A 27,685-nucleotide genomic window follows, 5' to 3' on the forward strand; every position below is an offset into this window, starting at 1 on the left:
GAATACATTCTTCCCCACGCCACGTCTCTCCTATTGAGCTGTGAGCTTTCTCAACACTGTTAACATGTACTTCAAAAATATTTCTCCAGTGTCTTAAAAATTAAAACATGTGAAATGTAATCAGTCCTACAGCAAATCGTCACATCCTAAGGATTTTGTCCCAGTGTGGTGCCGGAGTATTTGAATATTTTAATGCAAAATCCAAGCACAGTTGGAGAAAACAGGTATGTTTTTTAAACATCTGGTGTTATATTTACATTTGGAAATCTCACATTCTTCCAAGGCTAAGAAATAGGAACATCTGTGTTTCCTTGAGTGCGAGGGGAGCTGTAAAGAGGCAAGTGCTGCCACAGGTGTGAGCCCTGCCTCAGGACGGCACCAGCGGGAACACAGGAGTTCCTCAGCAGGTCATTCTCCCAGCTCATAGTTTGATTTCTGCCTTAAAAATAATGGACTGATGTTTTTAAGTGAATTATTGAATATGTTTTGCTGAAATTAATTTTCCTTATTATGATAAAATTTAGCATTTTAAACTTTTATTTTTATTTTTTTTTATTTTATTATACTTTAAGTTCTAGGGTACATGTGCATAACGTGCAGGTTTGTTACATATGTATACTTGTGCCATGTTGGGTATATACCCAAAGGATTATAAATCATGCTGCTATAAAGACACATGCACACGTATGTTTTTTTTTTTTTTTGAGACAGAGTCTCGCTCTGTCGCCCAGGCTGGAGTGCAGTGGCACCATCTCGGCTCACTGCAAGCTCCACCTCCCAGGTTTGAGCCATTCTCCTGCCTCAGCCTCCTGACTAGCTGGGACTAGAGGCACCCGCCACCAAGCCCGGCTAATTTTTTTGTATTTTTAGTAGAGAAGGGGTTTCACCGTGTTAGTCAGGATGGTCTCGATATCCTGACCTTGTGATCTGCCCACCTCGGCCTCCCAAAGTGCTGGGATTCCAGGCGTGAGCCACCGCGCCCAGCCATTTTAACCATTTTTCAGTGTACAATTGAGTGGTATTAGCTGCATTCACAAGGCTGTGCAACCATCACTGTCTTCCAACTATTTCATCGGCCCAAACAGAAACTACGTACTCATGAAACAGTAACTCCACTTCCCTCCTACACCCAGCGCCTGCTAACCACGACTGTATGTTCCGTCTCTGTGACTTTGCCTATTCTGAGTATCTCATATAAGTGGAGTCATAGGACATTGTTCATTTATGTCTGGCTTATTTCACTTAGCATGATGTTTTTAACATCCATCTATGTTGTAGCATGTGTCAGAATTTCCCTTCTTTTTAAAGCTGAATAATATTCCATTGTATGGAGAGACCACATTTTGCTTATCCGTTCACCTATCAGTGGACACTGGGGTTCTTTCTGTCCTTTGGCTATTGTGAATAATGCTGCTATGACCATTGGTATACAAGTGTCTGTGTGAGTCTGCTTTCAATTCTGGATACGTGCGTAGTGTGGGATTGCTGGATCACATGGTCGTTCTATGTTTAGTTTTTTGGGGAATTGCCATGCTGTCTTCCATAGCAGCTGCATCATTTTACATTCCCACCACCAGTGCACCAGCATTCCAGTTTTTCCACATCCTCACCAACACTCATCATTCCTTTCTTTTCCATATTGACTGAAATCAATTGGCTTTTCTTTGGTTTGTTTTGGTTTTTGAGACACAGTGTTGCTCGGTCATCTAGGTTGGAGTGCAGTGGTGCAATCATAGCTCACCACAGCCTTGACTTCCTGAGCTCAAGTGATCTTCCCACCTCAGCCTCCAGAGTAACTGGGACTACAGACGTATGCCGCCACTTTTTTCCTATTGTTTTTTATTTGTTTGTTTGGTTTTTGTTTGCTGTTGGTGTTTTTTGAGACAGGGTATCACTTTGTCACCCAGGCTGGAATGCAGTGGTGCAACCTTGGCTCACTACAGCCCTGACATCCTGGTCTCAAGCCATCTTCTTCCCTCATCCCCCAAGTAGGTGGGACTGCAGGTCCACACCACCACACCTGGCTAATTTTTTGTATTTTTTGTAGAGACAGGGTTTCGCCATGGGCCCAGGCTGGTCTCGAATCCCAAGTTCAAGCAGTTTTGTGTGCCTTGGCCTCCCAAAGTGCTGAGATTACAGGCATGAGCCACTCTACCCAGCCAGCACTTGTTTTTTTAATAACAACTATCCCACTGGGTGTGAAATGGAACCTCACTGTGGTTCTGATTTGCACTTCCCTTATGACTAGTGACGTCAAGCATCTTTTCATGCACTTGTTGGCTTTTGTGTATCTTCTTTGGAGAAATATCTATTCCAGTACTGGAATCTACTCTTACCAAGGTTGCACATTAGTAATTAGCTAATGGAATAATTTCAGGTTGCTTTGTAAATGTAAAGGATGTGATCATGCTATTATTTAAAATTCTAGCTGGGCATGGTGGCTCATGCCTATAACCCCAGCACTTTGGGAGGCTCAGGTGGATCACCTGAGGTCAGGAGTTCGAGACCAACCTGGGCAACATGGTGAAACGCCATCTCTACTAAAAATACAAAAATTAGCCGGGTGTGGTGCCACACGCCTGTAGTCCCAGCTACTTGGGAAGCTGAGGCAGGAAAATCACTTGAACCTGGGAGGCGGAGGTTGCAGTGAGCCAAGATTGTGCCACTGCACTCCAGTCTAGGTGACAGAGGAAGACTCCATCTCAAAATAAAATAAACAAAATAAAATAAAATTATGTTTAAAATCTTTTTGGGAAAGTGCCCTGTAGCAGGAGGGAGAGAAAGTACTGAAGAGTTATAAAATTCCCAAAGAATTGAATGTATACTTTGTTTTAAATGTGAAGTAACTATTTGCTGGATGGAGCACTGAAAGAGAAATAATTCCTCTTTTATAAACAGATAGAAGACCAAATGACTAGGCTATGTTCTCCAAGCTGCCACTCTGTCTCGGTCAAATGGCAGCAACTCAACCCAGATGCGCCTGAGGCCCTGCAGGCCCCAGCCCAGGTGCCGTCCTTGTTTCACAACGATCGACTCCTTGTCTACGGATTCATTCCTCACTGCACACAGGTAAGAAGGCGCAGAGGTTGTTATTCTATGGGCAGACCAATATATTTTGCTATTTTTTTTCTGTCTTCTTCCCTCCCCTTCTTACCAGCAGATTTTCTTCTTCTGGGAACATAGCTGGTGGTTAGCCAGGGCTTTGGGGAGGCTTCTAATTTTTATTGAAAGGGGAGACGAAATCACCAAAAGAATTTCTGTTAAACCAAGACACTGCAGAGTGGAAAGGCTAATGAGGAATTTTTTTTTTTTTTCCCATTTCAGGCAACTCTGTGCGCACTAATTCAAGAGAAAGAATTTTGTACAATGGTGTCAACTACTGAGCTTCAGAAGACAACTGGAACTGTAAGATTCAAAACCTAAACTATCGACCCATTGTTTGAAAGTTATGATGTTATATTTCCATATGTAATGCTCCATGTCAAGCTTGTCCAACCCACGGCAGCTTTGAATGCAGTCCAACACAAATTCGTAAACTTTCTTTTTTTTTTTTATTATACTTTAAGTTCTAGGGTACATGTGCACAATGTGCAGGTTTGTTACATATGTATACATGTGCCATGTTGGTGTGCTGCACCCATTAATTCATCATTTACATTAGGTATAACTCCTAATGCTATCCCTCCCCACTACCCCCTCCCCACAATAGGCCCTAGTGTGTGATATTCCCCTTCCTGTATCCAAGTGTTCTCATTGTTCAGTTCCCACCTATGAGTGAGAACATGCGGGGTTTGGTTTTCTGTTCTTGCGATAGTTTTCTGAGAATGATGGTTTCCAGCTGCATACATGTCCCTACAAAGGACATGAACTCATCCTTTTTTATGGCTGCATAGTATTCCATGGTGTATATGTGCCACATTTTCTTAATCTAGTCTGTCACTGATGGACATTTGGGTTGATTCCAAGTCTTTGCTATTGTGAATAGTGCCGCAATAAACATACATGTGCATGTGTCTTTATAGCAGCATGACTTCTAATCCTTTGGGTATATCCCCAGTAATGGGATGGCTGGGTCAAATGGTATTTCTAGTTCTAGATCCTTGAGGAATCGCCACACTGTCTTCCACAATGGTTGAACTAGTTTACAGTCCCACCAACAGTGTAAAAGTGTTCCTATTTCTCCACATCCTCTCCAGCACCTGCTGTTTCCTGATTTTTTAATGATTGCCATTCTAACTGGTGTGAGATGGTATCTCATTGTGGTTTTGATTTGCATTTCTCTGATGGCGAGTGATGATGAGCATTTTTTCATGTGTCTGTTGGCTGTATGAATGTCTTCTTTTGAGAAGTGTCTGTTCATATCCTTTGCCTACTTTTTGATGGGGTTGTTTTTTTTTCTTGTAAATTTGATTGAGTTCTTTGTAGGTTCTGGATATTAGCCCTTTGTCAGATGAGTAGATTGCAAAAATTTTCTCCCATTCTGTAGGTTGCCTGTTCACTCTGATGGTAGTTTTTTTTGCTGTGCAGAAGCTCTTTAGTTTAATTAGATCCCATTTGTCAATTTTGGCTTTGGTTGGCCATGGCTTTTTGTCTTTTAGACATGAAGTCCTTGCCCATGCCTATGTCATGAATGGTATTACCTAGGTTTTCTTGTAGGGTTTTTATGGTTTTAGGTCTAACATTTAAGTCTCTAATCCGTCTTGAATTAATTTTTGTATAAGGAGTAAGGAAAGGATCCAGTTTCAGCTTTCTACTTATGGCTAGCCAATTTTCCCAGCACCATTTATTAAATAGGGAATCCTTTCCCCATTTGTTGTTTTTGTCAGGTTTGTCAAAGATCAGATGGCTGTAGATGTGTGGTATTATTTCTGAGGACTCTGTTCTGTTCCATTGGTCTATATCTCTGTTTTGGTACCAGTACCATGCTGTTTTGGTTACTGTAGCCTTGCAGTACAGTTTGAAGTCAGGTAGCTTGATGCCTCTAGCTTTGTTCTTTTGCCTTAGGATTGTCTTGGCAATGCGGGCTCTTTTTTGGTTCCATATGAACTTTAAAGCAGTTTTTTCCAGTTATGTGAAGAAAGTCATTGGTAGCTTGATGGGAATGGCATTGAATCTATAAATTACCTTGGGCAGTATGGCCATTTTCACAATACTGATTCTTCCTATCCATGAGCATGGTATGTTCTTCCATTTGTTTGTGTCCTCTTTTATTTCACTGAGCAGTGGTTTGTAGTTCTTGAAGAGGTCCTTCACATCCCTTGTAAGTTGGATTCCTAGGTATTTTATTCTCTTTGGAGCTGTTGTGAATGGGAGTTCATTCATGATTTGACTCTCTGTTTGCCTGTTACTGGTGTATAAGAATGCTTGTGATTTTTGCACAATGATTTTGTATCCTGAGACTTTGCTGAAGTTGCTTATCAGCTTAAGGAGATTTTGGGCTGAGACAATGGGGTTTTCTAAATATACAATCATGTCATCTGCAAACAGGGACAGTTTGACTTCTTCTTTTCCTGAGTACCCTTGATTTCTTTCTCTTGCCTGATTGCCCTAGCCAGAACTTCCAACACTATGTTGAATAGGAGCGGTGAGAGAGGGCATCCCTGTCTTGTGCCAGTTTTCAAAGGGAATGCTTCCAGTTTTTGCCCATTCAGTATGATATTGGCTGTGGGTTTGTCATAAATAGCTCTCATTATTTTGAGATACGTTCCATCAATACCGAATTTATTGAGAGTTTTTAGCATGAAGGGCTGTTGAATTTTGTCAAAGGCCTTTTCTTCATCTATTGAGATAATCGTGTGGTTTTTGTCTTTGGTTCTGTTTATGTGCTGGATTATGTTTACTGATTTGCATATGTTGAACTAGCCTTGAATCCCAGGGATGAAGCCCACTTGATCATGGTAGATAAGCTTTTTGATGTGCTGCTGGATTCGGTTTGCCAGTATTTTATTGAAGATTTTTGCATCGATGTTCATCAGGGATATTGGCCTAAAATTCTCTTTTTTTGTTGTGCCTGTGCCAGGCTTTGGTATCAGGATGATGTTGGCCTCGTAAAATGAGTTAGGGAGGATTCCTTCTTTTTCTCCTGATTGGAATAGTTTCAGAAGAAATGGTACCAACTCCTCCTTGTACCTCTGGTAGAATTCGGCTGTGAATCTGTCTGGTCCTGGACTTTTTTTGGCTGCTTGGCTATTAATTATTGCCTCAGTTTCAGAGCCTGCTATTAGTCTATTCAGGGATTCAACTTCTTCCTGGTTTAGTCTTGGGAGAGTGTAAGTGTCCAGGAAATTATCCATTTCTTCTAGGTTTTCCAGTTTATTAGCATAGAAGTGTTTATAGTATTATCTGATGGTAGTTTGTATTTCTGTGGGGTCGGTGGTGATATCCCCTTTATCATTTTTTTATTGTGTCTATTTGATTCTTCTCTGTTTTATTCTTTATTAGTCTTGCTAGCGGTCTATCAATTTTGTTGATCTTTTCAAAAAACCAACTCCTGGATTCATTGATTTTTTTGGAGGGTTTTTTGTGTCTCTATCTCCTTCAGTTCTGCTCTGATCTTAGTTATTTCTTGCCTTCTGCTAGCTTTTGAATGTGTTTGCTCTTGCTTCTCTAGTTCTTTTAATTGTGGTGTTAGGGTGTCAATTTGAGATCTTTCCTGCTTTCTCTTGTGGGCATTTAGTGCTATAAATTTCTCTCTACACACTGCTTTAAATGTGTCCCAGAGATTCTGTTATGTTGGATCTTTGTTCTCACTGGTTTCAAAGAACATCTTTATTTCTGCCTTCATTTCGTTATGTACTTAGTAGTCATTCAGGAGCTGGTTGTTCAGTTTCCATGTAGTTGAGCGGTTTTGGTTGAGTTTCTTAGTTCTGAGTTCTAGTTTGATGGCTCTGTGGTCTGAGAGACTGTTTGTTATAATTTCTGTTCTTTTACATTTGCTGAGGAGTGCTTTACTTCCAACTATGTGGTCAATTTTGGAATAAATGCGATGTGGTGCTGAGAAGAATGTATATTCTGTTGCTTTGGGATGGAGAGTTCTGTAGATGTCTATTAGGTCCCCTTGGTGCAGAGTTGAGTTCAATTCCTGGATATCCTTGTTAACTTTCTGTCTCGTTGATCTGTCTAATGTTGACAGTGGGGTGTTAAAGTCTTCCATTATTGTTGTATGGTAGTCTAAGTCTCTTTGTAAGTCTCTAAGGACTTGCTTTATGAATCTGGGTGCTCATGTATTGGGTGCATATATATTTAGGATAGTTAGCTCTCCCTGATGAATTGATCCCTTTACCATTATGTAATGGCCTTCTTTGTCTCTTTTGATCTTTGATGGTTTAAAGTCTGTTTTATCAGAGACTAGAATTGCAACCCCTGCTTTTTTTGGTTTTCCATTTGCTTGGTAGATCTTCCTCCATCTGTTTATTTTGAGCCTATGTGTGTCTCTGCAAGTGAGATGGGTCTCCTGAATACAGCAAACTGATGGGTCTTGACTCTATCCAATTTGCCAGTATGTGTCTTTTAATTGGACCATTTAGTCCATTGACATTTAAGGTTAATATTGTTATGTGTGAACTTGATCCTGTCATTATGATATTAGCTGGTCATTTTGCTCGTTAGTTGATGCAGTTTCTTCCTAGCATCGATGGACTTTACATTTTGACATGTTTTTGCAACGACTGCTACCTGTTGTTCCTTTCCATGTTTAGTGCTTCCTTCAGGATCTCTTGTAGGGCAGGCCTGGTGGTGACAAAATCTCTAAGCATTTGCTTGTCTGTAAAGGATTTTATTTCTCCTTCACTGATGAAACTTAGTTTGGCTGGATATGAAATTCTGGGTTGAAAATTCTTTTCTTTAAGAATGTTGAATATTGGCCCCCACTCTCTTTTGGCTTGTAGAGTTTCTGCCGGGAGGTCTACTGTTAGGCTGATGGGCTTCCCTTTGTGGGTAACCCGACCTTTCTCTCTGGCTGCCCTTAACATTTTTTCCTTCATTTCAACTTTGGTGAATCTGACAATTATGTGTCTTGGAGTTGCTCTTCTCGAGGAGTATCTTTGTTGCGTTCTCTGTATTTCCTGAATTTGAATGTTGACTTGCCTTACTAGGTTGGGGAAGTTCTCCTGGATGATATCCTGCAGAGTGTTTTCCAACTTGGTTCCATTTTCCCCGTCACTTTCAGGCACACCAATCAGATGTAGATTTGGTCTTTTCACATAATCCCATATTTCTTGGAGGCTTTGTTCATTTCTTTTTACTCTTTTCTCTCTACACTTCTCTTCTCGCTTCATTTCATTCATTTGATCTTCAATTGCTGATACTCTTTCTTCCAGTTGATCGAGTCGGTTACTGAAGCTTGTGCATTTGTCATGTAGTTCTCGTGTTATGGTTTTCATCTCTATCGGTTCTTTTAAGGACTTCTCTACATTGGTTATTCTAGTTAGCCATTCGTCACATTTTTTTTCAAGGTTTTTAGTTTCTTTGTGCTGGTTACATAGCTCCTCCTTTAGCTCTGAGAAGTTTGATGGACTGAAGCCGTCTTCTCTCAACTTGTCAAAGTCATTGTCTGTCCAGCTTTGTTCCGTTGCTGGCGATGAGCTGCGTTCCTTTGGAGGGGGAGAGGCACGCTTATTTTTTGAATTTCCAGCTTTTCTGCACTGCCTTTTCCCCATCTTTGTGGTTTTCTCTGCCTTTGGTCTTTGATTCTGGTGACTTACTGATGGGGTTTTGGTGTGGGTGTCCTTTCTGTTTGTTAGTTTTCCTTCTAACAGTCAGGACCCTCAGCTGCAGGTCTCTTGGAGTTTGCTTGAGGTCTACTTCAGACCCTGTTTGCCTGGGTATCAGCAGTGGAGGCTGCAGAAGATAGAATATTGCTGAACAGCGAGTGTTGCTGTCTGATTCTTGCTCTGGAAGCTTCATCTGAGAGGTGCACCCAGCCATGTGAGGTGTGAGGTGTTGGTCTGCACCTAGTGGGGGATGTCTCCCAGTTAAGCTACTCAGGGGTCAGGGACTTGAGCAGACAGCCTGTCTGTTCTCAGATCTCAACCTCCGTGCTGGGAGATCCACTGCTCTCATCAAAGCTGTCAGACTGGGACATTTACCTCTGCCAAGGTTTCTGCTGCTTTTGTTTAGCTATGCCCTGTCCCCAGAGGTGGAGTCTACAGAGGCAGGCAGACCTTCTTGAGCTGTGGTGGGCTCCACCCAATTCGAGCTTCCAGGCAGCTTTGTTTACCTACTTAAGCCTCAGCAATGGTGGGCACCCCTCCCCCAGCCTCGCTGCTGTGTTGCAGTTAGATCTCAGACTGCTTTGCTAGCAATGAGGGAGGCTCTGTGGGCATGGGAGGCTTTGTGGGCATGGGACCCTCTGGGCCAGGTGTGGGATATAATCTCCTGGTGTGCCGTTTGCTAAGACCGTTGGTAAAGCACAGTATTAGGGTGGGAGTTACCCGAATTTCCAGGTGTTGTGTGTCTCAATTTCCTTTGGCTAGGAAAAGTAATTCCCTTCCCCCTGTGCTTGCCAGGTGAGGTGATACCTCGCCCTGCTTCACCTCTCGCTGGTCGGGCGGCACCCGCAGACCAGCACCAACTGTCCGACATGCCCCAATGAGATGAACCCAGTACCTCAGTTGAAAATGCAGAAATCACCCATCTTCTGTGTCGCTCATGCTGGGAGCTGGAGGCTGGAGCTGTTCCTATTCGGCCATCTTGCCGTAAACTTTTTTAAAACATTATGAAATTTTTTTTAAAGTTTTTTTTTTTTCAGCTCATCGGCTATCATTATTGTGAGTGTATTTTATGTGTTGCACAAGACAATTCTTCTTCCATTGTGGCCCAGGGAAGCCAAAAGATTGGATACCCCTGCTGTCTGTACTTCCTTTGTTATTTTCCTGTGTTGAAATTTCATTACACAATATGGAGATGGGCTGTATGTACAAATGAGTATACTTTCCTTCAGTTTCTAACGCAGCACATCCGCATCTGGGGTAGTTGGGTCTAGGTGTGTCTATATGGGCATCAGTGGGTGGCAGTAACTGCAATAAAATATGGCATTGATGCATGGAAATTTTGCTAGAGAGGTTCTCAGATGTTCAAGACTCAATAAAAGTTACATGCCACTGGCCTACTGATGCTATTTAGAAATATTGGTTATAATAGATAGAATAATAGCTATAGATAGAATTCTATAATATAATAGAAATTATATTATTATATATATATAAATGGACTAAGGGTAGATATATAAATGGACTAAGGGTAAATATACTAAGGGTATATTGAGGATGTGGGTTATTTTCCTTTTTTGATTAAAAGCAACTGAATTATGAAAGAAAAAATTCCTTTTTCCCCAATACTCACAACATTTCTGGTTTCCAGATATGTGTTTTTCCCAACCAATTCTGACTCCAGTCCTACAATTTAATTCAATTCTCACACTAGCCACCTGGGGTTGGCACAGACCTCACAGGGTGAGGGCTCAGTCCCATAAGGCTGGTCCCCACTCCAGACACCAGTAGCAAGTAGCGGATCCCCAGGTTACCCACACTTCTGGTCAGCTCCAAGTCAGTGTTTCCACAACCCTTTCTCAGGTTCACTAATTTGTTTAACAGCTCACAGAACTCAGGAAATGTTTACCTTAGTATTAACTCATGTATTACAAAGAATATTATAAAGGATACAAATTAACAGCCAGACGAAGAGGTATATAGGGTGAGGCCCAGAATAGTCCAAGCACAGGAGCTTCTGTCTAACATACAGTTGGGGTGCACCATCCTCCTGGCACATGAGTGCTGACCCAGAAGCTCCCTGAACCCCTTTAGGTGGGATTTTTAAGGCAGGTTTCATTACAAAGGCCTGGTTGATTAAATCATTGGCCATTGGTGATTAACTGTCCCCTCTCTGGAGGTTGGGGAGTGGGACTGAAAGTTCCAGTCCTCTAATCATATGGTTAGTTCCCCAGCAACCAGCCCTCATCCTAGGGCCTTTCTAAAGGTCCCCTCATTAACATAAACTCAGGTGTGGTTGAAGGGTCCTGTTAGGAATAGCAAATACATATATTTCTTATGTCTGTAGGAAAATTCAAACTTTCCCTCTGAAGTTTCGATGTTTGGTCTATAAAATAATCCAACAATAGATGAACAGGGGAAAAGATATGCAGATTTCGTTATATGTGCAAGAGCCACATGAGACTCAAAGAAGGGCCAGATGAGTGAAGTTTTATACTGTACAGAGGCGGGTAGGGGTGTGGGGCTCCTTGGGGGAGGTGGGACAGGTTGTGGGAGGAAGAGGGGAGGAAACACATGGTGAGCAAAGGCTTTCTTGTGATGCAAATGAAGTCTGGCAGGCAGCAGCTCTCAGAGAGAATAGAAGCACCTCTAGTAACAGTTTCTCTATGATCCCTTTAAAGTATCAGACTTTAGCCTCTTATTCCTGGGAATTCATCTTTCCTAAATCTGGATAAGGCAGATAAGGGGGTCTCAGGGAAAGCCTGTTTGCATCTGCTGTTTATTTCACCGACAGGATTCCTCTGCAGATGCAAATATTCCCTACAGAAGGACTGCTTTCCAGAGCTACTCCTGTGTCTGCTGTCCCTCTAAATAACATCTCAAAATATGCCAAAGAAAGTGTCTTTTTGGGGTGGCCTATTTTAGCTTTTTGCATATCACAATATCACAAATTATTACCAAGAAGTTTGTGATGTTTGCACTGGTACTGAATCCACTATAGTTTAGCCTTGAAAGTTCCTAGCCTATATATGCTATTTATGTAGTTTTTTTATTCAAAGGAGTGTTAATATAACCAGAGAAATCATTTCCCAGACATTGCTGGTTTTTTTTTTCAAAAATATATTGCTTACTTTTCAGCATTAAATCAGTATCACTGACTTATTAGTTGCCAGTGACTTCTGTATAGAACTTAAGCTCAATATTGCTTTAAAAATTAGATCTTTGTGGGTAACACTAAGGGAGAATAAATTAAAAGAGTATTTTTAGAAGTTAGATCTAAGGGGGAAAGAAGGTAAACTAATTTTACCTGGGAAGAGGTCGTTTTCCATAAAGTCACAGCAAGTTGTTCTTCCTCTGTGAGAAGCAGCCTTACCAATGACAATATTATAAGAGTTGGAATTATGGAAAGTTCCATCTCTCAGTTGTTGGAGAGGAAGCACCTGGTGGTGCAGTCCTCACCCTGCAGAGTGCAGACTATGTTCATGAATGGGCATCCCAGCACCAAGGTGGCTCTTCCTATGGTAGAAAAGAAGTTTTGAATTTTTTAAATAAAATGAATCAGCAAAATGGCCTTTTATAGAAAAAGCAAAACTCTAGGGACAGAAAAGAGATGAGGAGCTGCCAGGGCTGGAGGAAGCTACACAGGGGCACACAGGAACTTTTCAGGGTAAAGAGAATGTTCTGTGCCTTCACTCCAACAGCGGTCACACAACTGTATACATCCCCTAAGACTCATCAAACTGTGTATTTAAAAGGAGGGCATTTTACTGTATGCAGGTTATACCTCAAGTTTTAAAGTGATGTTCTTTGCAAGTCTTTTATTAGAAGCTATATGAATCTTTGTGTTTTTTTTGCTTTTGCTGCTTAAACACAGATGATCCACAAGCTGGCAGCCCGAGCTCTAATCAGAGATTACGAAGATGGCGTTCTTCACGAAAATGAAACCAGTCATGAGGTTTGTTCTTTTCATTGTAAAAACTATTAGACATTCTTCTTGAGCATTCTTACATTGATTTATCTGTGGGAATGGAAAGTGAGGTCAGCTGTGTGCAGACTGGTGTCAGGGCATTCATCACTGTATCTGTGACACTGTGCCTGGGATGTGGGGTGTGTGGTAAATGTTTGTTGAATGAATTAACAAAAGAGTGGATGTCAGTGGTTTCCAGAAAATTCTGTCATGTTTTACTGATCAGAAAAAGTCCGAGGAGGGCTCAGAGAACACTCGCTGAGTGCTTGTAGTGGATGTCACCTCAGATCTCTTGTGTGGTAACGTTAGTATTCCCGTCTTACTGATAAGAGGCCTGAGTGTGAAATGCGGAGTGACCTGCCAAAGTCCACCTGACTCGCCCTGTGCTGTGCAGACCAGACCTCAGCAGAGGGGCCCCTCCGCCAGGCCATTGGGACTGCCCACTGTTCTCTCAGGGATGAGATCTTCAACAAGGCTGCGCACGTTAGTCCTCAATGCCATCCCCACAAGAAGGTGCCAGCGTGACAGCAGGCCTTGGAGACAGTCAGTTCTAGTGACAGACAGTCACCTGGTGGTCTCCCTATTCCCCTCAGAAGCCCCTGGGTTGGCAGCCTCTGTGTGCTCTTTTGTTTAAGACCCCTTTATCCTGAACAAATCATTGCATCTTTCCAGTTCCTCAGCTTTAAATTGGGAGCCACAGACTGTGAAAGAATGAGGAAGCCCATGGCCCGCAAGAGCTCTCTGTGGACTACAGGGAGCTGAATAATGGAGAGTGACAGTTTCTATGACTAAGTCGGTTCATCTCATTTTAAAGGAAATATTGAGCCACCGATTGAGATGGGACCTGCAATTCAATATTCAGTCTGAAATATATGAATCTTAAGATGATTTATTGACATAGCTAAATAGAAACAAAACAGGACATGACTTATGTTTTATTCTATCCTAGATGAAGAAACAAACCTTGAAATCTCTGATTATTAAACTCAGTAAAGAAAACTCTCTCATAACACAATTTACAAGCTTTGTGGCAGTTGAGAAAAGGGTATGTATTATTGTTAATTCGAGATTAAATTATTTTACTTATATTTTCCCTTTAAGAGAGTTACCCTTACTTTGATGGTTAATGACGACCTCCACGCCCTGGGCCTGTGAAGCGTGGGTTGCGGACAGGCCAGCAGACCCCACAAGTCCCAGCCTCCCAGTCATGGGGGGCTTCGCTGTTGGGACTTAAGGTGATCTTTCTAAATGACTTGAGTATGTTATCATTTTTAGTGTTATAATCATTAGTAATTAGCTAATGTGTATTTTTCAGATATACTATAATTTTGTTACAGTTTTGGCATTGATCATCTTTTATTAATCCAAGACCCTCAAAAAATAGAAAAGGCCTGGGTTCCCTGAGAGCCCCTTCCGCCTTCATAAGTTTAAGGAAAAATTCACCTAACGTGTCCAACACAGTGGCCAGCACCTGCCAGCACTCCGTAAAGAGGAAAGCCACTCCAGCTCCCCACTTTCCCTCACGCTTGTGGCCCATGGCACACACTCCATTCCCACACACCAGCGTATCCCATACCAACACCCACAGGCTTTAGAGTGTGTAATCATCATTTCATTGGTTAACATCTGTTTGATTTAATCTATTTGTGATTCAATATAGGATGAGAATGAGTCGCCTTTTCCTGATATTCCAAAAGTTTCTGAACTTATTGCCAAAGAAGATGTAGACTTCCTGCCCTACATGAGCTGGCAGGGGGAGCCCCAAGAAGCCGTCACGAACCAGGTAAACGCTGATTACCAAATAAGTTGATATTGTGCTTTTGTTTGTTCACGAAGATGAAGGGAACCCTTTGCTAAAATAGCTCCCTTAATACCTGTACATGAAGTTGTTGTATCCCTGATGATGGAAAATATTCACACATTTATAAAATGTTGAATGACATCATGTTGCATTACAGAGACTTCACAGTGTATGAATGGAGCTGTGTAGACAGACCTCACAGTGTATGAATGGAGCTGTGTAGACAGACTTCACAGTGTATGAATGGAGCTGTGTAGACAGACCTCACAGTGTATGAATGGAGCTGTGTAGACAGACTTCACAGTGTATGAATGGAGCTGTGTAGACAGACTTCACAGTGTATGAATGGAGCTGTGTAGTACAAAAAGAGAACACCTGTGGCTGCGCTTCTATCATGGGCAAATAGATTGTCAGCCAGGAAGCCAAAGTCATTTAGGTGGTATAACAGGTTTGTCATGAAATTATCAATAAAGTGCTATCTGATAATCTAAATTCACCACCAATATTTCTTCAAGTCTATAGTGCTTTACACTGTGGCCCTTATAACCAGAAATATAATAGAAATTGAAAAATGTGGCTTAAATAAAAATTGAAAGACAAATTCAAAAGCAAAGGAACAAAGCAGTGCTGACAATACTCTTAGGTCTCTAGGTTAAAAAAACTAAAATTTCCAAAATTTAAAAATTTAAAATCTGGTCAGGCACCGTGGTTCATGCCTGTAATCCCAGCACTTTGGGAAGCTGAGGTGGGAAAAATCACTTCAGCCCAGGAGTTTGAGACCAGCCTGGGCAACAAAGGGAGACCTCATCTCTACAAAAAGTTTCTTAGGGCAAGCGCAGTGGCTCACGCTTTTAGTTCTAGCACTTTGGAAGGCCAAGGCAGCAGATATCTTGAGCCCAGAAGTTCAAGACCAGCCTGGGCAACATGGTGAAACCCTGTCGCTACAAAAAAAATAACAAAAGTTATCTGGGCTTGGTGGTGCATGCCTGTAATCCCAGCTACTCAAGAGGCTGTGGCGGGAGGATGCTTGAACCCAGGAGGCAGAGGTTGCATTAAGCCAAAATGGCACCCTACACTCCAGCCTGGGTGACACAGCGAGGATTTGATCATAAATCAGAAAATAATATATGAAGGATGTTCAATCTCGTTGCTAAAAGAAGTTAAAATGTAAACTGCCGTGAGATTCCTTTTTATTTTTTAACTCTGTCAGGTTGGCAAAGATCACAAAAGGTAGATGATTGAAAGGCAGTAAAATATAGTGGTTAAGATCACAGGTGCTATGGCCAACTGTTCAGGTCTGAACCCCAGCCCGCACTTCACTCTGTGGGACTTGACCTTCCCTGGGCTTCAGTCCTAATGCGCTAGTGGGGAGAGCAATAAAATCCACCTTAGGTGGTTATGAAGAGTTCTAAGACCATTACAACACATGTTTAGCTCGTGGCAGATATTCGATAAATATTAGCTGTACTTATTATTCGCCAAGGCGTCTGAAATGGGCACTGTTGCCCAAACAGATGGGGCAGAAAGCTGACAAGTGGCCTTGGATTTGCAGGGATACTTGCTTTTTTTTTTTTTCAATTTTTTTTTTTTTTTTTGAGATGGAGTGTCGCTCTGTTGCCCAGGCTTGAGTGCAGTGGCATGATCTCGGCTCACTGCAACCTCCGCCTCCTGGGTTCAAGCAATTCTCGTACCTGAGTCTCCTGAGTAGCTGAGATTACAGGTGCGTGCCACCACACTCAGCTTCTTTTTGTATTTTTAGTAGAGACGGGGTTTCACCATGTTGGCCAGGCTAGTCTCGAACTCCTGATCCACCTGCCTTGGCCTCCCAAAGTGCTGGGACTTCAGGCGTGAGCCACCGCCCCCGCCTTGCTTTCTTACAGTGCACCCTTTTGTATATTTTGACTTTCGAACCATGGGCATGGATTGCCCATGAAAGAAAAATAATACTTTAAGCCAACACAAACAAAGAGTTTGGGGAATCAGGAGTAGTAGGAGGTGCATTCAGCCAGGCTCAGGCAGCCCTGCAGGCTCACCCACAGGCAGGGCAGATGTTGGCAACATCGTGGGCTCCCATGCTGGTTCAGACTTCCAGGTCAGCCAGAGAACGGGGCTCAGGGCTGCTTGAAGGAAAGCGAGGGACCAAGCTGAGGGGCTGTGACCTGTGGCCTCTCTGTGACGGCACAAGGGGCCCTTGGAGTGCCTTGTTTTGGGAAAAAAAAATCTGATGTCAAGAATCAACTGTTTGTCCTTAAAACAAGAGAGACTTACTATTAAAATGGGCCCTGGAAAATATATACTTACCTTATATGTGTTTCAAAAACACACACCCAGAAGAAGCTCTGAAAATGGACATGGTCATGGTTGCACAATAGTGTGAATGTGCTTCGTCCCACTAAACTCTAAAATGACTAAAATAGCAAACGTTGTTATATACATTTTTCCCACAATAAAAATTAAATGAACAAAGTAAGAGATAGGCCCCTACACTCTGCCACACACATAAGTACTTTGTTCACAGCAAAGGTCCGGAGGGATGTATGCCAGAGATCAGATATAACATTCTGTATGATGTTTATTTTCTTCTTTGTGTCTGTCTACTTGTGTCTGCTTGTATTTTCTAATTTTCTCATAGTGCACATGTGTTGTTTATAAATTTTTTTTTTTTTTTGAGACAGGGTCTCACTCTGTTGCCCAGGCTGGAGTGCAGCGGCACGATCATAGTTCACCGCAGCCTCGACCTCCTGGGCTCTAGAGATCCTCCTGCCTCAGACTCCCATGTAGCTGGGATTACAGGAGTGAGCCACCATGCCTGGACTGTTTATAGAAATTTTTGAAGTTATTTGGTTCTAAATTAATTTACATTTTAATACAGTGTGGTGATAAATTATTTCATACTACATTTGCAAATACTTTGGATCTTAATACTTCCAGATCCAAACATATCAGCTGAAAAATATTGTCCATTAGCTTGATGACTTGAAAGTTTATATTTATATTAGCTGCAATAATTTTTTTGAATGGACCATCTAATTTAGCAAAAATGTCAAGTCTCTGTTACTCTCCCTCGGTATCTGTTTTACCAAAATGTGGCACCCGCAGCATTCCGCATGGAGTCATGCCACTGAATTCAGTAACAGAAGCCAGCCACAATAGAGCCTGGGACAGCCGGGTCTGTTTGGTCCTTCTCGACTCACTGAAACGTGGGGCATTTCCTTATTTGATACGTCTTCATTGTGAAATGAGACCTTCCAGGGAGTGCAACACCTTTTCTGCTGGGATGCGCTCAGCAAGAACAGCACTCTGTGCTGGGTGCTTGTGCCCTCCCGCAGCTACCTCTGGGCTTAGGCTCAGTGTCTTCTGCACCAACCCCAAGTCCACTTTGTTCCCTCCCGCTCATGAAAGCACATTGAGAAGAAGCAAGAGGCAGAGATTTTTAAAACCTAGCTCCTAATCCAAGTTTTTAAAGTAAATCATTTGTAAAAATCAATGCTATAACTCTTAGCAAGAAATTGAAGGCACTGAAGCTGAGGGTCCAGAGCCCACGCTGTTCCTTAAATCAGGAGTCTCCAACCCCCAGTCCGTGGCCTGTTAGGAACCGGGCTGCACAGCAGGAGGTGAGGGGCAGTGAGGGAGCATTACCGCCTGAGCTCTGCCTCCCGTCACATCAGCAGTGGCAGTAGATTCTCATGGGAGCCCCGAACCCTGTTGTGAACTGCGCATGGAGGGGTCTAGGTGCTCCTTCTGAGAATCTAATGCCTGATGATCTGAGGTGGAATCGTTTCATCCCAAAACCATCTGCCCCACCTCTGTCCATGGAAAAATTGCCTTCCATGAAACCAGTCCCTGCTGCGATAAAGGTTGGGGGCCACACCTTAGGTGATCAAGGTGGGGAAGGGAAAGAGGAAGCAAGTGAGTGATTTTGGCAAATAGAAGAGTCATAATGAGGCCAGGCACGGTGGCTCACACCTGTAATCCCTACACTTTGGGAGGCCAAGGTGGGTGGATCACCCGAGGTCAGGAGTTCAGGACCAGCCTGGCCAACATGGTGAAACCCTGTCTCTACTAAAAAATACAAAATACTATCCAAGAAGCAATTTTATAAAATTAAACAAAAATAACTCATATTTCTCAGTATGATTCTTTTTTTTTTTTTTTTTTTTTTTGAGATGGAATCTTGCTGTGTCACAGCAGGCTGGGGTGCAGTGACTATTCACAGGCTGTATCACAGAGCACTACAGCTTTGAACTCCTGGCCACCAGCGATCATCTCACCTCAGCCTCCTGAGTAGCTGGGATGCTCCACAATACCTGACTTAATCAAATTTTTGATCTTTGCAAATCTTACAGGTGAAACATGTGTTGGTTGGTGACTTGTAAGTTTTTGTTTCTTTATGAATGAAAAGGAGCATGTTTTATATTCTTACAGCCCTATGTGTCCCTGTGTGTTTTCTGTTCATGTCTTTTATCTTTGTATTGAGATTTTAGTCATTTTCTTATTTATCTTAGGAAAACTTTTTATGTTAGGGAAATTAGCCCTTTGTGCTATGAGTTGTGAAAATGTGTTTCCCAGTTTTCCACATGTTATTTTGATGTTGCTTATTATCTTTTTGTCATGCAGATTTTTTAATGCAGTCAAATTTTTAATCTTTGTGTTTCTTCTTTTTTAGTGTTGTTTTGCTTTTCATCGTGCTTAGAAATACCTTTCCTAGTCAGAGATTATATTTTAAAAAATTTTCCCATTATTTCTTTAAATAGTTTTATGTTTTCATGTTTACATTTAATTTTTCATCCGATTGAAATTTATCCTGGCATACGATAAGAGATATGGAACCAACGTTTTTCTTTTCCAGATGGCTACTCCTTTTCCTCCTATTGACTTGAAATGCCACCTTCATAATGTAGTAATTCTCAGTTTTAGGAGCTATTGCTGGACTTACCTACTCTGTTCCTTGATTCATCTACTATAATTATTGTAATTTTATAAGAGACTTTAATATGTGATAGTTCTAGTCTATCACTATTAGTCTTTTCCAGTTTGCTTCTCTAATTTTTAAAAATTTAACCTCTGGTTAGCATTATTTTTAAATACATCTTTTCATATGTTCTATAATATTAATTATTCAGATGTATACTTGAAATTTGACTGAGTTGGGAAAGGACTATTCCTTTTTTAAATAGTTCATATTCACAGGTAAAATTACAGGCTAATTATTTCAAAAATATCAGGGACTTGTCATCCATATAAAACTGGATTTTATACATGCAACTTTTAAAGGAACACTCTTTACATTTAGATCGAAACAATAATAGTAATACAGCATCCCTCAAAATTTGTTTTGCATACATATTGTTCATATTCTGGTATAATTATATGTTCATTTAATTACTTTAAAGCTTTTGGCTGGACACAGTGTCTCACGCCTGTAATCCTAGCACTTTGAGGGGCCAGGCTGAGAGGATCACTTGAGCCCGGGAGTTCAAAACCAGCCTGGTCAACATGAGACCACATCTCTACAAAAGAATAATTTAAAAATTAGCCAGGCGTGGTGGCATATGCTCATAGTCCCAGCTACTGGGGGAGGCTGAGGCGAGAGGATCGCTTGAACCCAGGAGTTCGAGGCTATAGTGATTGTGATTGCGTCATTGCACTCCAGCTCCGGGCAACAGAGCAAGACTCTGTCTCAAAACTAAATAAAGCTTTTGAGAAGGTTCTTCCATTTTCTTAATATTGCTGTAAAGCAGTGTAAAAGACTGGAATAATTTACTTCAAATGACTGTCTTATTTGAGGCCTAACTTACACACTGTGATACTGCTCATTGTAAGATCTTGGGCAAGCCACTTCTGTGCTCCGCAGTTCGCTCCTGTGTAAAATGAGGGGTGTTTAAAATTCCACAATTCTAAGAACTGCGAGAGAAGGTCTTTCAATATATTGATTGCTGATATTCTCTCCAGGTCTCAGCTTCCATGTCTAGAAAAAGAGGGCCTTGTACTAAAATGATCTTGAATGTCTCTGATGGCATTATTTTCTCTCTCTCTCTCTCTCTCTCTTTCTTTTTTGAGACAGAGTGCTGCCCTCTCACCCAGGCTGGAGAGCAGTGGTACAAATCTGCCCTCATAGCTGGCTCAGCTTCCCAGGCTCAAGCACTCCTCCTGCCTCAGCCTCCCAGATGGCTGGGACTATAGGTGTGAGGCACACCTGGCTAATTTTTTATTTTTTGTAAAGATGGAGCCTCGCTATGTCGCCTACACTGTCCTCAAACTCCTAGCCTCAAGCGATCCTTCCTCCTTGGCCTCCCAAAGTGCTGAGATTACAGGCGTGAGCCGCCGCACTCAGCACTAGTGTTATTTTCAACATCCCAGCTCACATCGATGATCCTGATTCTGGATGAGCAACTGCCTGGTGGGTGGGAAGTCAAGTGCTAGGAAGAATGTGTGCTTGACTGTGCTTTTTATTCTGTGTTTTCCCCTTACATTAATAATTCTCTCTTCTGGGCAGTCTCTTTTAGCATCCTCTGAGTGGCAAGAAGTACGTTCATCCAAACGAAAACTTAGGGCTAAAAGAAAAAAGAAATTATCTCAGCCAGAAGTTTTTGAAGATGTTGAAGAGGATGGCTTAGGTGTACTACCAGCTTTTACATCAAGTTTGAAATGTGGAAGTGTGGAAAAGCTGTTGGATTTAAGTTGGACAGAGTCATGTAAACCAACAGCAACTGAACCGCTGTTTCGGAAAGTCAGTCTCCTGGAAACATCCACTCCTAGCCTTTTCGGTGTTTCTGCTGCAGCCTTTGGCTCCTCTCTTCCTCCGGCTGCCCGCCCTCACAGTCCTGCTCCCATGCTTCTTGCCTCACATGGTCAGATCGCTGGTTTTGGTTTTGCTCCTCCTCCCAGACAGTTGGATGCATCTCAATTCAGCCAAGGCCCTGTGCCTGGCAGTTGTGCTGACTGGATCCCACAGTTGGCGCCTTGTCCCACAGGACCTCCCCAGAACCTACCTTATGTACCCTTCTGTGGCTTTGCTTTTTCAGAGGGCTCATTGAGCTCCACACAGCCTGCTCCACAGCCGCCACCACTTCCTGGAGGCTATACCCCCAGGCCTTCTGCTGGCACCTTCCCTGCGCTAGATTCTCCCCAGCTTCATTTCTCTCTTCCTACAGATCCTGATCCCATCAGAGGTTTTGGGTCTTATCATCCCTCTGTTTCCTCTCCTTTTCATTTTCAACCTTCCGCAGCCTCTTTGACTGCCAGCCGTGGGGTGCCAATAGCCCCTGCCTTACCTAAGACTCTTTGCAGTCAGTCCTGGACTACCCCAGTAGATCTCTGTCTTCTAGAAGAATCAGTAGGCAGTCTCGAAGGAAGTCAGTGCCCTGACTTTTGTTTTCAAAGTTCTGAAACAGAAAGTCATGAACTATCAGAAGTGCTTCTAGACAGCTGCTTTTTACAAATAAAATGTGATACAGCAGATGACAGTATCCCATGCTTTCCGGAAGTAATAGAGGAGGATGAAATAGTGTGCACACAACACTGGCAGGATGCTGTGCCTTGGACAGAACTCTTCAGTCTACAGACAGAGGTATGTGTCTTATTTCTCCTTAAACCTGTGATTAGCTGGCTTCATAGTTTAGAACAGTGCTATTCAAAGCAGCTGGTCAAGGAACCATCTATCATCAGTCTGTAGTGAAGTAAGGGGCTTGTGCACTGGGGTATAAATCATACTGCTGCTTTCATTGAGGAATTCTTGCTACAAAACAAAAGACAGCTGAACGAAACAGTGTGCTTGATGCTGGCTGGTGTTTCTCTACCAACATTAGACCAGAACCTCATGCTGGTGAATGTTACTATTCCTCACATGAAAATGAACATCCCCGAACAGATGATGGGGTGAAATCTTAATTTCCCAGATTCTAGAACTAATGGATTGTAATCCATTTAAATTTCCCACTGTGAAGTAGAGCACAAGCACTTGTACATATACTCTAAATATTTTCACACAAGGTCATGGGAATACAGCTGTTGTTCAGCATGTATATTGTGTTAGAGCTTATCGTTCCGTTTGTTACGCTAATAAACACCCTGTAGATTTGGCTTCTGCACTGGTACTAAGACCTAATCTTGCACCTGCGATTATTTGTTTTGATGTAAAGTAGTTTAGTGAAATGGAAACGCCTTGATGTAGCATAAAAGTAAGTGTGAGTCCCAGCCCACTTTGTGATTTGGGGCAAGTCAGGTAACCTGTCTGAGCCTCAGTTTCCTCATCCATATAGTGGAGATAATGATAGTGTCTACTTCACAGAGTGGGTTTGAGGTTCAAACAGGATAATGACAGCTGCCCAGTTTCCCTACTTGAGACAGTGCGCGCACAAGCCTGCCGCGAGCATACTGCCGGTGGTCAAGAGTGTGGATCCCATGGCCACTCCTGGCTCTGCTGCTGGTTAGCTATGTGACTTTAGACAAATTGCTTCACCTTTCTGTGCCACCATGTTCTCATCTCCAGTGTGGGTGTGATAATAGTTGTTGGGGTGATCAGACCCAACACCAGGTCATGGGGGTGACAAAGTCCGGTGGAGTCAAAGGATTGAGAAAAAGACAGTTTGAGAGAGAAAGGTGGGACACCAGTGGGCCATTGCTATCATGGAGGCTGCGAAGGCCCCAAGCTCTGGGAGCCCACAGTATTTATTGGTAATCCAACAAAGAAACAGGCAGTGGGAATGTGGAGGTCGAAAGGACACGTTGCATTAAGCACATGATTTACAGCTGTGATGGTTTAGTATTTATATGGAACATATTCTGCTACTTGAGATAATGGAAATAGGAGCCTAGGAAGGCTAGAAGCAAGGAGCCAGCAAGTCTAGACACGTTCCAGAGGACATTATGCAAGCCCTGCCTCAGTTTCCCTCCCAACACTCAGCTTTTTCCCAACAATAGTGCTCCGCAGGAAGTGGCTAAACATATAAAAGAACAGCACTTGGTACCAGTTCTCTATGGGTTGGTACATACTATCACTGCTGTCATTTTTCAAGGTATTGCCATAGATTCTTCAACCTGTGCACCTGCGTAGGGCCACATCCTGCTTTCTGCTCCCTGTGTTAGTTTCCCTAGGGCCTTGATTCTGTCTCCTTTGAGGTTAATATCCCCAAGCTCAGGCTTACACACCCTCCTCTGCATGTGATGGGGCAGGCAGATGATGGGGGATGCAGGGAAGGTAGTTTTAAATTACATGTTTAATGTAACAATTTTATACTTAGAAAAAAACTGTCATTTTCATATTTCAGACTACATCAGGGTACATTTTTAGGTTAAACAAAAGGAATCATGCTGGAGGTCATAGGCCTGTACAATATAGGGCCTATGACTGATAATCCGATATGGTATACTTAAACATTTGCTAAGAGGTCTATCTTATATTAAGTACTCTTTCCACAAAAGGGAACAAAACAAAACAAAAGGGGTGGAAGAAAAGTTCTGGAAGTGGTGGCTGAGTTTATGGCATTGGTGGCTGAGTTTATGGCATTGGTGGCTGAGTTTATGGCATTGGTGGCTGAGTTTATGGCATTGATAAGTGATGGTTTGGTGGTTTCACGGGTGTGTACTTATCTCCAAACACATTAAGTTGTATACATTAAATATTGGTGACTTTTTTTAGGTCAATCATATTTCAATAAAGTGGGATTTTTTTAAAGAGGGAATCATGCTATTTAAAAGTTTGAGAAATACTAGTTCACTGCTCATTGCTAGTTGACAACGCAGTAGGGTGACTATAGCTAACAATACATTGAATACATCAAAATAGCTAGAAGAAAATATTTGAAATGTTGCCAACACAAAGACATGATAAATGTTCGAGGCAATGGAGATCCTAAATACCCTGACCTGACTATTTCACATTCTATGCATGTATTAAAATTTCATGTGTACCCCAAAATACATACAAGTATTATGTATCAATAAAAAATGAAATAAAGCATTGCTAGAAGAAAAAAAAAGTACCACTTAAAACAATCTCTACACATGAGCCTCTTCCCACACTTTTTATAAATGCCAGCAGATATGTAGTATTCATAGCATTTATGAGGTGCCAACCAATACTGTGTCACTAGTGTATGAAGAACTTTATTTTACAGTAATAAAAATAATTAGAAACGCTTTAACTGAAATTAAATTAATGGAAACATATTTATCACATAACTTCTTTTTTCATTTAATTCGTTAAAATTTTATTTTAGATGCAGAGGTACATGTACAGGTTTATTACATGGGCATACTGTGTGGTGCTGAGGTTTGGGCTTCTAATTATCTTGTTGCCCAAGTAGTGAACATACGTTTTTCAACCCTTGCCTCTCTCCTTCCCCCACTACATAACTTCTTATATGATAAAATGTGAATAACATAACTTGCATTCGTTTTCTTAATTTTGTAGGATGGCTTCTGGAAACTTACACCAGAACTGGGACTTATATTAAATCTTGATACAAATGCTTTGCACAGCTTTCTTAAACAAAAAGGCATTCAATCTCTGGGTAAGTCACTATCTTTCCATTTATTAAGTCATTATTTTCACTTATTCATAAGCATGCTCCTAATTGTTATAAACTATTTTGTAAACTAGTGTACTAACGTAATAAGTATGAAAGTTATATTTGAATGGAATTATATTTAACCATCAAAGGAAATGGGAGATGCGTTTCTAGTCATATTTTTGCCACTAATTAGGGTATTATCTGAGCAAATTTATTAGCATAAATAGCACCAACTGCTATAAAAAAAATCTCAGAAGCTTAACATAATCAAAGATTACTTTCTTGTCCCTATCACAGTAAAATATCAGTCAGGAAGAAAGTTCCATTGATGTGGTCATTTAGAGACCTTGACTCCTTCCATATTGTGACTCCACCATCTTGAATATATGTCTTTAAAACTATGCTGGTAAGAGAGAACAAATATGACCCTGGCATCATCCCCCTGCTAGACAAGAGGAAGAACACTAGTCACATAGCCCCATCCATGTACGAAGGCCTGAGAAATGTACAGTTAAGCTGTGTGTCCAGGAGGAGAAAACAGCTCTGATGAGCACCTAGCCAGCCTCTGCCAGAGGCAGTTGTTCAACCTCTGGATCTGTTTCCTCTCATGACAACACAGGGGATAGTGAGGAAGTCCTGAGCATCCTTGACCCAGCAAGTGGTTTAAAGGTCAAATGCTAGCCCTAGGACAGGAGCTGTTTGTTTGTTTGTTTTGAGACAAGGTCTGGCTCCATTGCCCAGGTTGGAGTGCAGTGGTACTATCTTGGCTCACTGCAGCCTCCACCTCCCAGGCTCAAGGGATCTTCCCACCTAAGCCTCCTGAGTAGCTGGGACTACAGGCACCTGCTACCATGCCTGACTAATTTTTGTATTTTTTTGGTAGAGATGGGGTTTTGCCATGTTCAGTGTGGCCTTGAACTTGTAAGCTCAAGCAATCTGCCCACCTTGGCCTCCCAAAGTGTTGGGATTACAGGAGTGAGCCACCGTGCTCAGCCTGGAGATTTTTTTTTTTAAATAAAATACACATTATTAAACAAGTAGCCAATATGCATGGATAGACAGAATAGCAGTGTCTCACTGGCCCACCATCACCTCTAAAATGCCAGAGTTTTCATATTCCAGACTGAGTGGGTGGGCAAATGCATAACCTGTTTGACCTGCACTGGGCTGAAAAGGGGTGATGACAATTTACTTGAGGAGTGAGTGCTTGTTCCTGGAATAATAGAAGAGCCTGTATCTGACTAACTCTCCTGCCAATAATAGTTATTAACTTTGAATAAAATGTTCAAAACCATTCTTTGAAGGCCAGGAGAATAATCAAAAACAGGCAGAAACAAGAGTGAACATAATCTTTGAAAGAAAGCAAGCCAACTAGGTGGGCTCTATGTGTATTTAGCTTGTCACCTAAAGGCATTTCTCAGCTCATGAGACACAGTGGGAGGTTTGAACTAAAACAGAAAGTCTTTCTGGGATGAGGACACAGGGTTGGAGTTTGAGGTTGCCAATGTGGCTAGAAGTTAAGGATTAAAATCCTATAAAGGAGGGAACCACAGAGCAGGGAGCTCTGAAATCTGCATCCAAATGCCCCTCAGATCCTTGGCTCTCTCCTAACCTATACATGTACAGAGTGCAACCTCAAGGAATCCAGAAAAAAGCAACAGCTGGGAAGCTACAGAGCTAACCAGAGATTGCAGATGCTGCCTAGTACTGGCCAGAGTTTAGAGTTCAAATTGCACCAAATCAGACTTAAGAATATCTTTCCATTGAAACCGTAAAAGGGTCATAAGGATCGTATCTCATGATCAAGGACTATACCCCAGGACAAAGGGATAAGCCAAAATAGACCCATCCTAATAAAACCTAAAACAAAGCCTACACAGGATCCACCAGAACAAAACTGAACACTCTTTAGAGTAAGATAGCTGAGAGTCTACAAGGTGTCATTTTTAATGTTCAGTATGGAATGAAAATTTAATAACATACGAAGAAGCAGGACAACATGACTTGTGATCAAGGGGAAAATGGGCTATAAATGCTGACCCACAGATGACCCAGATGTTAGAATTAGCAGACAGACTTTAAAACTGCTTTTAAAAATATAGTGAAGGATTGACTTACCAGAAAAGGATGGAATGGGTGAATAAATGGCAGAATCTCAGCAAATAGATGGAAACTATAAGGAAGAACCAGATGAAAATCCTGGAACTGGAAAATATAGTATCTGCAATGAAAAGGTCATTGAATGAGCTTAACAACAGAATGGACAGAACAGGAAAAAAAATCATTTAATTCAATTGACAATGTACTCAATAAACTTATCTAAACTGAAATATAGAAAGAAAAAAATAGAATGAAAAATGAACAGAGGAGCCAAGACTGTGGAATGATATCAAAAGATTTCACGTTTGTGTAACTAGGGTTTCAGAAAGTGAAAGGGTAGACAGAAAAATATTTGAACACTTTTGTAAAATTGACCAAAAACAGCACCTTCCAGATCCAAGAAACTCAGCAGAACTCCAAGCACGATAAATACAAAAATGACCACATTTAGATAGGCCAGAGTCAAACTGTTGAAAACCAAAGATAAGCCAGGCACGGTGGCTCACACCTGTAATGCCTGCACTTTGGGAGGCCAAAGCGAGAAGATCACTTGAGCTCAGGATTTCGAGATCAGCCTGGCCAACATGGTGAAACC

At 41.8% G+C, this 27,685-nt stretch overlaps 1 protein-coding gene across 2 annotated transcripts in view; it reads left to right on the top strand.

The window, feature by feature from the left end:
• PARP4 (poly(ADP-ribose) polymerase family member 4) overlaps positions 1-27,685 on the top strand; it is a 95,646-nt gene that overhangs the window by 60,509 nt on the left and 7,452 nt on the right. For both annotated transcript variants that reach the window (XM_030921947.1, XM_030921948.1), the window contains 8 exons: positions 125-224; positions 2,899-3,069; positions 3,325-3,405; positions 12,583-12,663; positions 13,625-13,720; positions 14,336-14,458; positions 20,973-22,046; positions 24,891-24,990. In XM_030921947.1, the coding sequence (XP_030777807.1) occupies positions 125-224; positions 2,899-3,069; positions 3,325-3,405; positions 12,583-12,663; positions 13,625-13,720; positions 14,336-14,458; positions 20,973-22,046; positions 24,891-24,990 (1,826 nt within the window). The remainder of the gene's footprint in view (positions 1-124; positions 225-2,898; positions 3,070-3,324; positions 3,406-12,582; positions 12,664-13,624; positions 13,721-14,335; positions 14,459-20,972; positions 22,047-24,890; positions 24,991-27,685) is intronic.

Source organism: Rhinopithecus roxellana, chromosome 18 (assembly GCF_007565055.1).
Source record: "Rhinopithecus roxellana isolate Shanxi Qingling chromosome 18, ASM756505v1, whole genome shotgun sequence".
In the NCBI taxonomy this organism is placed as follows: Eukaryota; Metazoa; Chordata; class Mammalia; order Primates; family Cercopithecidae; genus Rhinopithecus; species Rhinopithecus roxellana.